The 16,159-nt window shown below is 45.2% G+C and overlaps 1 protein-coding gene across 1 annotated transcript in view; it reads left to right on the forward strand.

The window, feature by feature from the left end:
- Positions 1-3,205: 3,205 nt before the first annotated feature.
- Positions 3,206-16,159, forward strand: part of TMEM86A (transmembrane protein 86A) — a 34,032-nt gene continuing 21,078 nt past the window's right edge. The window contains exon 1 of the mRNA XM_073658217.1: positions 3,206-3,370. Within this exon, the coding sequence (XP_073514318.1) occupies positions 3,350-3,370 (21 nt within the window). The 5' untranslated portion in view covers positions 3,206-3,349. The remainder of the gene's footprint in view (positions 3,371-16,159) is intronic.

Consider the following 16,159-nt stretch of genomic DNA (forward strand, 5'->3'; position numbering starts at 1 on the left):
GACTTGGGCAAACTGCGGCCCACAGGCCACATCCGGCCCTCTGTCTGTTGCAGTCCGGCCCGCGGACAGAGAGACAGCCGAAGGGCTGAAACTGGCCCATGGCGGGCCACACCATGCCCTCCCCGTAATCTGTATCCTCAGGATGCAGACAGTGGTGAATACATTGGTGGAAGATGGCACCGTCGGTTCCATCTTCCACCAATGAGCGTTTGAGACATCAGACACGATGACATCATTTTATCTCGCTGCTGCTAAGATTCAGTGCACAGGGGATGGGAGTGAGATGAGTATGTGTTGTTGTTTTTTCATGTGTATGAGATAATTGTATGTATATGACGCGCCCCCTGGGCCAGTGCTGTAGTGCGGCGCGTGCGCGCGGGGGATACCCGGAGCCGGATCCGATGGGGGTAGTAGTCTTCGTGTGGCGGTGACCCGGTCCGCGCCCAGGGTGGTCAAACTAAGTGGCGGTTATTGGTATGATGGTATTAGTGTCCGACTACGCCACCCGTTGAATACGGTTATGAAACCGCCGCTGCAGGGCAGACCGCTGAGGCCGGTGGTATACGTGTGCAGCAATGTTGATATAAACCCCAACGGGAGAGCTATGGCCTCAGGGCAGCGGATGTGGATGATGTTGGGAGTGATGGTGTGGAAGTCCCAGCACTAACGGTGCGACAAGGAAGCACGGAAACGCGAGGGTACAGTTCAGGGCCTTTACTGATGGTACAAGGCAAATTCCCCCGGGAGTACTGGCTAGTAGTTGGGGCCTGGTTAGTCTGCGAGTAAGCCGGAGTTCCCCTGGCCAGGTGGAGTTGTAGGCCTTCCCGTTAGTCTGTACCCTTCCTGGCTACCCTGCTTTCGGCGGTTACAAGTAGCCCACGTCCCTGGGTATACCGTGTGGTGCTCACCCGTATGGCTGGTGACCTGGGGCCTCCTGTTAGCCTCCGCTCTGGGATGGCGGTGCTGGTCCCTTCGTTGTGACTGAGCCTCCGGGCTTTTATGGCCAGAGGACCTGGAATCCCCTGCCGGATAGATTCTGCTGCTGGGTATATCTTAGTCCCCACAGCCTCGGACTCCTGTGTCCGGTTTTAGTACCTTCTCCCAGGGCGAGCTCTGCACAGCTCCAGCCCCTGGCGCTTCTCCTTGGCTCCTACAGAGCTCCTGATGTCTCTCTGTCCCTGTTTCTGCGTGACCAGACCAGACTCCGTCTCTGTCTGGAACTCCTCTCTCTAACCCTGCCTCAGCCCCAGTTTATATAGGGGAAGTTCTTCCCCTCCCAGGACTGGGCAGGAGGTGTGGCATGCTTAGGATTCCTGCCCAGGAGACCTCCCACCTGCTCACAGACGTAATACTGCTATTACTGTGGAAACCAGACCCCTGGGGTGCCACATATATAGAGAGGCAATGTGGGGCTCACACTAGAAGGCTATGCGAGGCTCACGTTGTATCTATGGAGGCTATGCAGGGCTCACACTGTATATATGGAGGCTATGCGGGGGTCACATTGTATATATGGAGGCTATGTGGGGCTCACAATGTATATATGGAGGCTTAGGCTGTATATAGGAGGCGATGTGATGGCTCATACTGTATAAAGGAGTCTATGTGGAGCGCCACGTATAGGAGTCTATGTGGGGACTCATGCTGAATGTAGGATGTTATGTGGGGGCTCATAGTGTATATAGAGAGGCTATATGGGGGCTCATACTGTATATAGGGGCTATGTTTGAGCTCATATTGTATATAGGAGGGGCTTAAACTGTACATAGGGGTTGTGTATGAGCTCTTACGGAATATATGGGGGCTGTGTGTGGGCTCATACAGTATACAGAGGGATGTCAGCATACTTAATTCTGCTCAGTATTAAGTGATACAAATAATATTAATGAATATGTTAATAGTAATATTGAGCAGAACTAATTTCAGCCAATTGGTTAGGCCCTCCACAACAGTCATAGTCTCTCATGTGGCCCCTCAGGAAAATGAATTGCCCACCCCTGATATAGAAGCACTATTTTGAACATGGCTTTTTGTCTGAGACCACATGGAAGGTGATTTTTTCATTTTTTTTAGATCTGTTCACTTGGTGTTGGTTCTGTGTGGTGGTCATTATTCCTGTAGTGCTGTGCCTGTTGCCTGTGGGATGCTGTGACCCCAAGTCACGGGGGCTCTACCTGGCAGTATGTGTGCTGTGGGGCACCTGCATTGCTCTCACTGCCGACAGTATTGCGACTGCAGTGATTGCGGCACAGGATTATGCCTGACAGGTTAGGACCCACTAGGTTAGGTTCGCTGTGACGTGGCAGTCGGCTTATAGATTCCGATCAGAATGTTAACTAAGAACCTTGTGTTCTATTTTGTAAATTTTGCTCATCTGCGGTAGATCGATGTGTAATATTTGGATGTGCAGTCAATGTCTTTTTCTACAATTATGTTACAGTACAGAAGCTCTTAGTGAATGCTTTACTCCTGATGCATCAGTAATAAATATCAGAATGCTGTACTCAGCTTTTTCTGGCAGTCCCATACAGAATGTATAAAGCAGAGTACGCACCCCTCCCCTCCATCCAAGACCCAGTCCTGGGTATTCATAGCTATGATCTTGGGATAGCTGAGGGGTCCTAACAATCAGACCCCCAGCAATTAGTTACTTATTTATCCTTTCTCCTATTAATAGAGGGATAACGTTTGATTTTGGGAATAACCCTTTAACTCTTTGTGGATATTTCTTAAGTCCCGTACATTCATCCAGTAGGATCGCTGCATTGAACACTCAGCATGTAGAGGTCAACAACTATAAAAATAATAAAGTGAATAAGAAAAACAGTAATGAAAAGATCAAAACAGCAATAATAACACAATAAAAGGTGAGAAATACTAAGAGTCACTTTATGGGGTTTGTCACTTTGCTGTTCTCCCAAATATGTAGATGTGCTTATGTAGTCACCTTCCAGGTCCAGCAGTGGGATCCATAGGCATCTTACCAGGGTCAGGCTGGGTTTGGTGCAGGGTACCTGCATTCATCCCCTGTGCAGATCTTACCACTATTGCATGGTCAGTATGATGTGTGAGCTGCTGGGATGTCTCCTCACCACTGATCACTCAGCTGGGAGCAGCAGCTGCAGGATAGCCCTGCGGTACCTGAGGGGTTAAGCCTGGGCTCTGCAGCTGGAGACCTGCAGTAAACTCCTCCCTACACAGTGAGAGCTAGCTCCGCCCAACCGTGACGTCACAGCATTCTGAAAGAAGATACAATAACAATCAGCGGTGGTCGCAGTGATACATTGTAGCGCTGATCTGGAGGGATCCTAGCACAGGGATCGACGAGGAGGGATCCAGCGCTGCAGCCATGGTGTCCCCGGTGACTGTGGTGAGTGTGCCCGCAGTGTGCAGCTGCAGAGCGGTCATGCCATCTTCTTCTTCTGCCATACGTGCAGCTGATTACTGTTGTGTCAGTCACAGCTGCTGTGTGCGATGCCGGAGGGTTGTGTGATCGCCACGATCGCTGACACCCTGTCACATCTGCTGTGTTTACAGTGGGTGCAGGTTGTGGTGAAATCCTCCCACTGATGTGTATTGTGTCACAAGATGAAAACACAGGACACGTGACTCAGGATCATGTATGCTGCTCCATCTGTAGTGGGGGTCTGACACCCCCAGATCTCAGCCACCACTGTATAGTGTAATGATACTGTATGCTGCTCCATCTGTAGTGGGGGTCTGACACCCCCAGATCTCAGCCACCACTGTATAGTGTAATGATACTGTATGCTGCTCCATCTGTAGTGGGGGTCTGACACCCCAGATCTCAGCCACCACTGTATAGTGTAATGATACTGTATGCTGCTCCATCTGTAGTGGGGGTCTGACACCCCCAGATCTCAGCCACCACTGTATAGTGTAATGATACTGTATGCTGCTCCATCTGTAGTGGGGGTCTGACACCCCCAGATCACAACCACCACTGTATAGTGTAATGATGTAATGATAATGTATGCTGCTCCATCTGTAGTGGGGGTCTGACACCCCCAGATCTCAGCCACCACTGTATAGTGCAATGATACTGTATGCTGCTCCATCTGTAGTGGGGGTCTGACATCCCCAGATCTCAGCCACCACTGTATAGTGTAATGATACTGTATGCTGCTCCATCTGTAGTGGGGGTCTGACACCCCCAGATCTCAGCCACCACTGTATAGTGCAATGATACTGTATGCTGCCCCATCTGTAGTGGGGGTCTGACACCCCCAGATCTCAGCCACCACTGTATAGTGTAATGATACTGTATGCTGTTCCATCGGTAGTGGGGGTCTGACACCCCCAGATCTCAGCCACCACCACTATATTGTGTAATGGTAATGTATGCTGCTCCATCTGTAGTGGAGGTCTGACACCCCCAGATCTCAGCCACCACTGTATAGTGCAATGATACTGTATGCTGCCCCATCTGTAGTGGGGGTCTGACACCCCCAGATCTCAGCCACCACTGTATAGTGTAATGATACTGTATGCTGTTCCATCGGTAGTGGGGGTCTGACACCCCCAGATCTCAGCCACCACCACTATATTGTGTAATGGTAATGTATGCTGCTCCATCTGTAGTGGAGGTCTGACACCCCAGATCAAAGCCACAACTACTGTATACTGTAATTATGTATTCTGCACCATCTGTAGTGGGGGGGGGGCTGACACCCCAAGATCACAGCCACCACTATATACTGCACTAATAATGTATGCTAATCCATCTGTATAATGTAATGATTTATTCTGCTCCATCTGTAGTGGGGGGCTGAAAACCCCTCCCCATCACAGCCACCAGCTCCGTATACTGTAATGAAAATGTATGCTGCCCCATCTGTAGTGGGGGTCTGACATTCCCCCCCACCACCATCACCTCAACCCAATCACAGCCACCACCACTGTATACTGTAATGATGATGTATTCTGCTCCATCTGTAGTGAGGGGCTGACACCTCCCCATCACAACCACCACCACTGTATACTGCACTGATCCTCCACCACTGTATACTGTAATGATAATGTATGCTGCTCCATCTGTAGTAGGCGCTGACACTCCATATATTGCAACCACCACTGTATACTGTAATGATAATGTATGCTGCTCCATCTGTAGAGGGGGCTCTGACAACTCCCAATGCAACGCCACCACCAACATTGCTCTAGATAATGTGGTGTAGCTGCTGCATCTGTAGTAGAGACTCTGAGACCCCCATGTGGTGCTGCTCCACTCCACCTGTAGTGAGGGCCTAACAACCACCCTCCCAAATCACAGCCACTGCTACTACTATTTATTCTTATGTTAATGTGGTGGTGCTTCATATGTAGTGGGGAATCTAACACCCCTCAATCACAATCACCAACATTAGTGCTCATGATAATCGTAATTTGAGCTGCTCCATCCATAGTGGGGGTCCATCTGTAGTGTGGTCTGACAGCCCCAAATCACAGCAACCACTGTATACTGTACTGATGATGCTCCATCTGTACTGGGGGTCTGACACCGCCAGATCACAGCCATCACTGTATAGTGTAATGATAATGTATGCTGCTCCATCTGTAGTGGGTGTCTGACACCCCCAGATCACAGCGACCACTGTATAGTGTAATGATACTTTATGCTGCTCCATCTGTAGTGGGGGTCTGACACCCCCAGATCACAGCCATCACTGTATAGTGTAATGATGTAATGATAATGTATGCTGCTCCATCTGTAGTGGGGTCTGACAGCCCCAGATCACAACCACCACTGTATAGTGCAATGATGTAATGATAATGTATGCTGCTCCATCTGTAGTGGGGGTCTGACACCCCCAGATCACAACCACCACTGTATAGTGTAATGATGTAATGATAATGTATGCTGCTCCATCTGTAGTGGGGGTCTCACACCCCAGATCACAGCCACCACTGTATACTGTACTGATGCTGCTCCACCTGTAGTGGGGGTCTGACCCTCTATAAAAAATTGTTGTATTAATCATTTGTTGTTGCTATACTGACAGTGTGGCGCTATTTTCTGTACGAATGGGTGCAGAAACCCTAAAATATGTCAATCACTGTGTAGTTCTGAATAGCTTGTGACCCCCTCACCCACCTGTGATCCCCCTTTTGAGGGGCTGCTTTGATACATGACAGTCACTACTACCATTACATACTACACCAGTAGTACAATGCTTCTCCCCTATGGGGGTCTCTGATGAGCCCGATCATCGCTATATTACATACTGCAATGAGTGCTGCTTCCTATTGGGGTGCCCAGGGCGCCCCTAATTGTCACCCCACCTTGCATATTGAAATGATAATATGGCATTCACCTCCAATACCTACCTCCTGCACATTGCCTACCTACCCCTACCCTTTGTTGTCATCCATCAATCTTTAACCCCATAACTGCCAGGCAGTTTCACCAGCCTCATTGGTCACAGACCTAATATACAGTCGTGTCACCAGTGATTGTCTGCGGTGGTCACATAAATGATGGTCATGGTGCCATCGCAGCAGGACTGGGGGGGACCACTGGAGCATCTCCACTGGAGCAGTGAGTAGGTAAGTTCTGCTTATGGTGGGCATTGTGACTGGAGGTGATGTCTAATATTCTTTTAATATACAGGAGGTGTGCATTATTTCTTAAAATACACATCACAGCTGTTGTAGAACCTCTTTATGAAGATTGGGGGGGTTCTGTCCATGATAAATTGATATAAAATGCTATCTGATCTGCAGGCAGCGTGTTATATAGCACATGGAGCCGAGCAGATAAATAAAAAAAAAAAAAAGATTTGGCATACATTAAAGATAATCCTGATCTTTGTGAGTTTGGGGGAGGAGTTACTTATTGATTGACATTGATAGGACCGCCCACTGGACTCCTAAACCTAGAGTGAGTAAATATATCGATATATTTCACAATTTCTAACAAATCTTTTCCTACAAACCTATATATTAATCTGTTCATCTCCTGCTTTATAACATGGTGTCTTTAAATAAAACATATAATAATTATATAAGGAAAATTGACTAAGAAAGAAACCTCCATGTGCCATTGTATCAATTCACAGATGTATAGTAAGGGCCCATAAAATTGTGTGTGTTACTTGAAACTTGTGGGCCCCAACGGAAATGACCAACAGGGCCCCCAAATATCACACGTCTTTTATAGTTTTGGTCGACTCATATGGGCCAAATGGACCTTTTGTGCTACTTATGCTCCCGAAATAGGTGAAGCTGTAACCACTGCACCCACTATAGTAATGCCTCTGCTGTGGGCCCCTCGGATCTGCACAACAGCTATCCATAATATGGCTGCGTGCATGAGGCGCCACTCTCACTTTATGACTTCGCTCATTGTCGTGCCAAAACAGTAAGTGTCATACACACGGCGGTATTAAGGCGCTGTACAAGGATCCTTAATACAGTCATGAGTCTCTGGGGCCATATTAGATTTCAGTGTGCTACAACTTTTTTTTCCAGTTTTATGAGGATTTCAACACAAAAAGAAACGAAGAATTTTCTAGGATTGTTGCGAATTTTCACATACAGTTTTGCATATTTGATTCCATCCTGGATTGGAAAAGTGGGCTGATAGGGGACCTTCCGCTTGGTTGCTTTCCAGTGGGACTTGGGGACAGAACTTAAAGTCCCAATACTACCAACAGTAATGTTATTAAGTATGCACCATATGCCGACACATGTAAGTCAGGCTTGGACAGTCCCACTGGGGAACAGGAGAATCCCCTGGTAGGCCGCCCCTGTGAAGGAGTGCTAATGAGTAGAGCTATTACACTTGATTCATTATTTGCAGAAAAAGGTATAATCTAATCATTCATTAAACACGCTAGCCAAATTAATAGTACATAGAAGCAAAAGTTAATTTGTTATTTTTGCATGTAGGTGAACAGTTGGCCACAAGAATCAATGTTACTGGTGGGCTTTTGCCAAACCAGTCCGGCACTGCATGTAGTACATACAATGTGAAGCCTAAGACGCTCAAATCATGAAAAACTGTCCGTGATCGTTATCCTTCCTCCATGAGTAGACATTCATACTGGACATGAGCAGTTCGGTTCGGCTTACAGTCTGATTCTCTGTGGCAGCCATTCTTCACTTTTGCCTAGCATCCTGGACGCCCCTTACTAGTCATTGTGATGTCATGACGTTCCATGAGATCTAGGAAAGATGGTGGTCAGTTGCACTCATTGCAAGGGACGCACGTCCATAATCCTCAAGGAACCCACTAGAGGAAATATAAGCATGCAAAAGTAAAAGATGGCGTCCATACCAGGGTGTTCAGTTGAAAAAGAGGTATTTATTCCGCCATCCCAAAACACATAACGTTTCAACCCTGTGTGGGTTATATATACTTGATAAAGTCCCACACAGGTTTCATGAGATCTAGTCATTGGGCACAGTAAGTGCAAGAAGCGCCATAGATGCCGATTGTAGAAGTGAGGACTGGATGCCATGGAGGACTGGACTGGATGGCGAACTGGAGCAGCGCGAATCGAATTGCTCATCTCTGATTCACAGCCAATTAAAATATGGTGTATCCCACCGAAATTAGTCTATGGCGGTGCTGGATGTTACTTTAGGACTTGCAATAAAATGGAGCCAGTACTAGGGTTTTTACGTAACCTTGTGTTTTCCTAGGAGGGTCACAGTGGTGATCACAAAATTAAGACCATGTTGGGATCTTTGTGATTTTGACCTTGGAAAATGGAGCATTAGACCTCTTTTTTAAATAAAAACCTCGCTCTCCAATCCAAACGTGTCCCATTTTCCATTTTTCATAGATTGTCGCAATGGTCTGCATTAACTTAATGACAGTAAAGTGGCGGGAGCCGGCTCCTGACATACATCCTGCATAGATCGCCCCTCATTTTCTTCTTCCTCTACCTTTTTCCCTAAAGCTTTTCCCTAATGAACTGAGGACTTTTTTAGACCGAGACGGTGACAAAGAGCGAGGAGAAAACACTGACAAACAACTTATCATGTGCCGTGTGCTCAGTCTGGGACAATGTGCCAAACCGAGCATGCGGCAAGACTGCAGTGAGTAATAATAGCCGGAGCGGAGAGACGGGATAGGGACACAATGCTAAGAGGTTTTCATCCGATGTACAGGGTCACTGGGGCTTCCCAGCCTGGGGTGGGCAGCGGTGGTGATGAGGGGTGGGCAGCAGCTTATCCGACTCCCTCCCCTGTTTATCTCCTATGCTGCTGGTACCAGTACAGTCTGGGTAATCTGAGGAGCTGTCTGGATCATTGTGCCAATATTCATTTACCCGGATCAATCCTGCTCTACATTAGAGTGAATTAATATCTGTCTGATGCGAGGCCGGACCGGCCCATTAAATCCCTGCTTGTCATTAGAGAACATTTGCTGCTACAGCTGGATCGGTGTCTCATATCGTTGTGGTTTGTACTCGGACAGAGAATAAAAGAACCTTTCATACTATTAATTTATCTCTATTTATATAGCGCTAACCTATTCTGCAGCGGTGTACACAGGCATGCATTACTCGAGTCCCCATACCGCTATTTCTCGTCCAGGGACCTAATGTTATTCCAAAACTGCTTCCAAAATAAAAAGAATAATACCCATTTCACAAATCTCGTGCCGCTCTTGCGCCAACTCTTCCCAGGTCCACCACTGGTGCTCCAGCAATAATAGCGTGTTGACACGTGGGTCCGTGGAAGCCAATTGCGTGCCACAGAGGTGACCTCAGCGGTATCGACCCATGATCGGTGGAGCAGGATAAACAGAGATTGGCGGTGGACTCCGGAAGAGTTGACGTATGTGTTGCAGGAAGCTGGTAAGATGGGTATTATTCCTTTTGTTCTTATAAAGAAGTATTGAAAGCATTTTATGTGGCTGGACGACTCTTGAAAAGGGGATTTATCTGCAGTCGTCACTTGAATGGAGGTGCCCTGCACAGTGGGTGACCGGGGGTCTCTTTCAATTGCCACAGTTCTGAATCTGCACTGGTAGCCCCTTCACACTCAAAGGTTTGACCCGATTGATCATAAGGTTAAACATCAATGCTATGGTGTGAGTGTGGAGGAAATCTTCCCACAGACACCAAATTATACCAACTCTTAACCATTATATATATACGTATAAAGACAGAGTTATGATGGCTAAAAAATACATATTTTATTAAAGACAAAAATTCATATAGAAAAAAGACAACTATAAATGTGCAAGGGACAGCAGCAGCTGTGCAGCAAGTGGGCCCACAACCCAAAAGAGATGCCTAGTAAACATTGGAATTATAAAGGCAGCAAGCATGGATCATAAAGTGTAGCACAGGTAGGGCATGAAACCATGTACCTATATTAGCTAAATGCCAATGATGATAAATGTGTCCATGACATCTGTATCGATTACCCTATAACTAGGCATGCTATAAAGGTGATGGTCTTACCAGTGGTAGGGGCTGTGGGCGAACTGGCAGCACAGTCGGCGCAGTGGAGTACCCCGACGCTCGTTTCGCGGCATCCGCAGCCGCTTTCTCAAGAAAAAGCCTTGAGAAAGCGGCTGCGAATGCCGCGAAATGGGTAATTGATACGGATGTCATGGACACGTTTATCATTGGCATTTAGCTAATATAGGTACATAGCTTCATGCCCTACCTGTGCTGCACTTTATGATTCATGCTTGCAGCCTTTATAATTCCAATGTTTACTAGGCATCTCTTTTGGGTTGTGGGCCCACTTGCTGCACAGCTGCTGCTGTCCCTTGCACATTTATAGTTGTCTTTTTTCTATATGAATTTTTGTCTTTAATAAAATATGTATTTTTTAGCCATCATAACTCTGTCTTTATACGTATATAAAGATTTGAAGAGGTGTAAGGTAAGCGAGAAATTGTGTGTATATATCTGTATGTAGAGGAGTGACCGGGTGGCCAGAGATCGTTCTCCATATCCTCCAGAATGGCTGGCTATAGTTGCAACTAGTTACAGTATGAAGAGCAGCTCTGGAGCACAAACTTATGAAAATAAAGCATCATTTTTAGACATAGCTGTTTGTGTTTCAGTTCTTTACCATTCCCAGATCTGTAAGTGAAGGGAAACATCCCGGTGTCCCAGGCCTCGCTTTTACACTATTTTAATGTCACATGCCTCAGTCTTATGTTTTGGCCGTGTTACAACTTGATATTCGTTAATTTAACATCAAAGTTTTCTGCTAATGCAGAAAAGACTTGAAAAGTAGCAGCTTTATGTCATTAAGGAGGAAATTCCTTCTGACTTTACTGTGACAGCTTCAGTTGTCCCCGGATTAACATTCACACTTAAATGAAATTCTTACGTTTGCCCCTTCTTCTATAAAGTTATTAAAACATTCTTTTCTTGTATTTCTTATTTATATTTGTTTTTGTGATAACTGGATTTGTCATCTTTTTTTTTCTCAATTCTCTGTGTCACCATCAGCACCACGGCTAAACCTGTGCTATAGTGAAAGGCTAATGTAATAGGACCTCTGTTTTCTTCTTTCGACTCACAAAACTTCTTGCAAGCGCCCTATATACCTTTTACCCCCTCCTCTACATTATAAATAAGTCTTAGTAGCTGTAATTATAAACCCTCTGTCAGGCTTCTTCCTCTTCTGGCACCGCTTAATATAGTACCTATTAAATCACCAGGCAGGCTTCTTCCCCTTCTGGCAGCTGTTAATATAGTCCCCATTAGATTCCCAATCAGACTTTTTCACCTTCTGGAAGCTCTTAATATAGTTTCCATTACGTCCCCAGCCAGGTTTCTTTAACATCTGGCAGTTCTTATTATGGTCCCCATTAAGTTCCTAATCAGGCTTCTTCACCTTCTGGGAGCACGTAATATAGTTCCCATTAAGTCCCCAGCCGGGCTTTTTCACCTTCTGGCAACTCTTAAAATAGTCCCCCATTATGTCCCCAGTCAATCTACTTTCTAATATGGTAGCAGTAAATATACTCTCCAGTAAGTTACCAGTCAGTATCTTTCCTCACTTGATAAATATAATCACCAGTAAGTTTGGACAAGTAAACATAGTCCTCTTTAAATGGGTTGTCTTAGCATATAATATTTAATGACCTATCCTCATAGGCCATTCGTGTCAGACTGATGGAGGCCTGACAACCAACACATAATAATAATAAGCTGTTATTGTCGGCAGCCAGATGTAAGCAATGAATTGAGCTGAACAGCACTGCTCCAATCAATCTATATGGCTGATCCATGGGTCCATAAGTGTGCTAAGTGTCAGACCACCACCAATCTGATATTGATAACCAGACAACCCTGTTAATTTCTCAATCAATCTCCTTTTCTGTAAACATAGGTCCCAGTAATTTTCTGCCAGCCTCCTTTACTCCCTATCAGCTATAAATATATGTTGCAGTAAGTTGCCAGTCAGCCTTCTTCCCCCTCTGGCAGTTGTAAATATAGGTCCCAGTAAATTGCCAGTCAGCCTCCTTCCCCCTCTGGCAGTTGTAAATATAGATTCGAGTAATTTCCCTTGCAGAAAGATAGATCATAATGTATGGATTTGTGAAATAAATATTGCATGCTCACGAGTCGATCCTCAGAAACAGCCTCCTGAGTTTTGCAGTGTATTGCTGTGTTACTGTAGGGACTCTGCACCCGCGCAGATAAGCAGGCTAGAAAGCTACTTCTATTGGCTGCTCTGTTGTGAGCAGAGACCTTACTGTGGGAGGGATGATGGCGATCTGGTGACCCCCAGCAATATAATTAGGGAATGTAATAATCTTCCTACAGAGCGTTCATCCATCAAGTCGCCAGGGCTCGAGATTGAGCCAAAGACCGTTAAATAATAATAATAATTGAATAACAGGTAATGCCATGCTGTGTAAGTAAATATCTATCTCTTCTCTCGATTACTTTTTTTACATAATGTTCATGTTTTATATTATGTACAATAAAGATACAATTTATTTACAAACCCCTTTGTATGTTTATTCAGACTGAAAATCTCCAGTGAGTCTCACCAAGTATATCATGCATTGTGTGCCATCTTCACCACCTTGTAAATGGTTGCATTCTTTTTTGTCTCCCCTGGTCTATTGCAGTGATCTTTGGCTCCTCAGCTGTTAGGGCTTGCTGGGAGTTGTAGTTTCGGCACAGGTTGGAGAGCACAGATGTATGGAAAAGGTTTATCGGACATGATACTGTCTCCAAATTTGCCTGGCAGCCCCCTGTCTCCTCCTATAAATGGGGATCATATATATATCTGAAATCTCATCCGGTACGACACTCGACGCTGAGCAGTTAGCAGAACACGGACTGTGGCATTCACGAGTTATCAGCGGCTATGTGCGCACACAGTTTTTTCAGGAAGTTTTGGAAACTCTTCAAGTCCTCCAAAAAAATACAAAACACTTCAAAAACTTGGAGGATCTACTAAGCTTTCTTTAAAAAAAAAATCCTCAGCAAAAAGATTCCGGGTGCACATAGTCACTTCTAGGACAGGAAACATTTTTCCCAGAGTCTCTTTGACCCATCATATGTGTAAGTTTAAACAAAGATAAAAATAGTTTTATTTTTAAAGGCTGGTCACTATTTTTAAAACAAACATCCTATTATTTATTTCTATATTTATGTGGTGTTTTTTATTTATTTTTTTTAAGCGATGCTAAGCGCAAAAATTAGTTAAACATTCCAAAAGAAAACTTTCTGAAATCCTGCAGAGAAAATCATGGTCCTAATCTCCTCCTTTTCTATTTGAGGGGTGGAGAATTGTTAAAGATGTTTTTTGTTGGTGTTTTTTTTCGTGTTCAGTGTTCAGAGAGCATTTTTACTAAGTTGACCTGGGGGCTTTATTAGACCACCAGCTGCAAAAAAAACCCCACAAGGAGCCATAATCAGGTTGTGACAGATGGAGCCTCCTCCCTCTAACTGCTTAGATGCAGCGGTCACTAGTAACTGCAGCACTGCTGGAATTAGAGTTTTCTCTGATCCTGACTGTTGTAGCAGAGTCTCACTTTTATCATACAGCCAGCACCCACTGTACATTTATAGCTCTGAGTTAATGACGCCAGTGCTGTTAAGAAAAGGCAGAAGGTTGCAAGAGGTTAAAGGGTGGTTCCCAAAATACCAAACTCTCTCTTATCCTTAGACTAGGTGCAGGCGGCCATAGATTCTCTCATCCGATTATGCAAATGACACTCTAAGCAGAGTGTGATCCGATTTTCTCCAATGAGGAGAAGATGGAGAAAAACAATTCTCCATTCTCTGAGGTCCCAGAAATCCGACTGCACTCAGATGCCATTCGAGTGTGGTCCAATATTTCCCATGGCCTCTTTGACTCTGAATATCAGATTAAACTTGGGCATTTAGCAATTTTTTGTTTTTTCATTGGATAAACTCTGTCTGAGGACAGAATTGGAGATGTGCACAACCCCATAAAATAACATTGGTCCGATGTTTTGTGGGATCGCACTTTGACCAATTTAATATGGTTGTCTGAGCGAGCCCTTCGGTTAATGGATAACTTGCTGATCGCTGAGACCCCCAGTGAGTCCTGTTTTCTATGGGACTGCCAGAAAAAGCAGAATACAGCACTCTGTTATTTCCGTAAGTCCCATAGACAGTGAATTGAGTGGCAGTCGAGGATTGAAGACTGGGTTCTGCAGAGCTCTGTTGTTGGGATTGGTGGGCCCCACAGTGATCCGCAGTTATCACCTGTCATGTGGATAGGTGACGCATATTTATGGTACAAAGCTTCTCTAAAACACTGAAGACCTCTAAACTACTTCTGCATCTTATGATATGGAAACACTTACTTTCCTTTTCCGCATTGCAGACGCTTTATATCAGACATATGTCTTGCAGTAATGTCTAGCCGAGCTCTTTATGGTGTTATGTACGGTATATCGTGTACATTATGTTGTATTTATTCAGCCTGGATGAAGCATTACGGGGCAGATTTTCAGCTCGCCTTCCTTCCTCCGGGCTCGTAATTATTATTGTAGGTGCTTCAGCTTCTGCATAAAGGGATGTAGGCAGCAGGATATGGTGTAACGGCGATTTCCTGGACGTTAATTGACACTAAAAAGGTTTTATGACTTAATTAAATAGCAATAGCTGGTATTGAAGCTCGGGCCGCAGGTCCTAATCAGCGGCTATGTACTAATCCTCTGATCCACCCGACTAATGTGAATTGTGGGACATAAAAATCTCCTGATTTTTTCAGTACTGTCCTATGATTGCTCTGCTTTGGAGACGCTCCTATATCCAGTGAAGGTTGTTTTATAGAAAGGCAGCGGAGGCAAGTATTCCCCGCACTGCACCGCCACGTAATGCCAATTTTATGCAGTGTGGTTGCATCAATTCTGAAACTGCATCCAAAACATATATGAATGAGGTTCTGCAGCAGCTGAGGTGTGTATTATGATATTTTTCAGCATCTGAGGTGTATCTCATAGTATTCCACAGCAGATTCGGTGTAATATGATGTTCTGCAGCATCTGAGGTGCATATTATGATGTTCTGCAGCATCTGAGGTGCGTATGCTGAGGTTCTTATTATGATGTTTTGCAGAAGCTAAGGTTCATATTATGATGTTCTGTAGCAGCTGAGGTTCTAATTATGATGTTCTGCAGCAGCTGATCTTCATATTATGATGCTCTGCAGAAGCTGGGTAGTGTATTATGAGGTTGTGCAGCAGTTAGGTCATATATTATGAAGTTCTGTAGCAGGTGTTTAGTTTATTATGAGGTTCTGCAGCAGCTGGGTCATATACTATGAATGAGGTTCTCTAGCAGCAGAATAGTGTATTAAGAGGTTCTGTAATAGGAAGAGAAGATGGAGAATCTTGCCAGGTAACCATTGGTGAATAGTACATAGAGAACTGCCCCAGCTGCTGCAGAATTTCTTTTAAAGCAAAAATGGAAATTACATATTTTTATCTAATTTTCATTGATTCAGAATGGCTGCTTTGGGCTAAAAGAAGGGAAGCAGTTGTACAGAAGGGAGGATAGGGGGCGCCGCACTGTGTGGTCTGGTCTACAGAAGGAAGGGTAGGGGGCGCTGTACTGTGAGGTCAGAGTGTACAGAAGGGAGGGTAGGGGGCGCCACACTCTGAGGTCAGAGAGTATAGAAGGGAGGGCAGGGGGCGCCGCACTGTGAGGTCAGAGTGTACAGAA

This window comes from Phyllobates terribilis, unplaced genomic scaffold, assembly GCF_046119375.1.
Source record: "Phyllobates terribilis strain yellow unplaced genomic scaffold, ASM4611937v1 Scaffold_13__5_contigs__length_258822181, whole genome shotgun sequence".
Lineage (NCBI taxonomy): Eukaryota > Metazoa > Chordata > Amphibia > Anura > Dendrobatidae > Phyllobates > Phyllobates terribilis.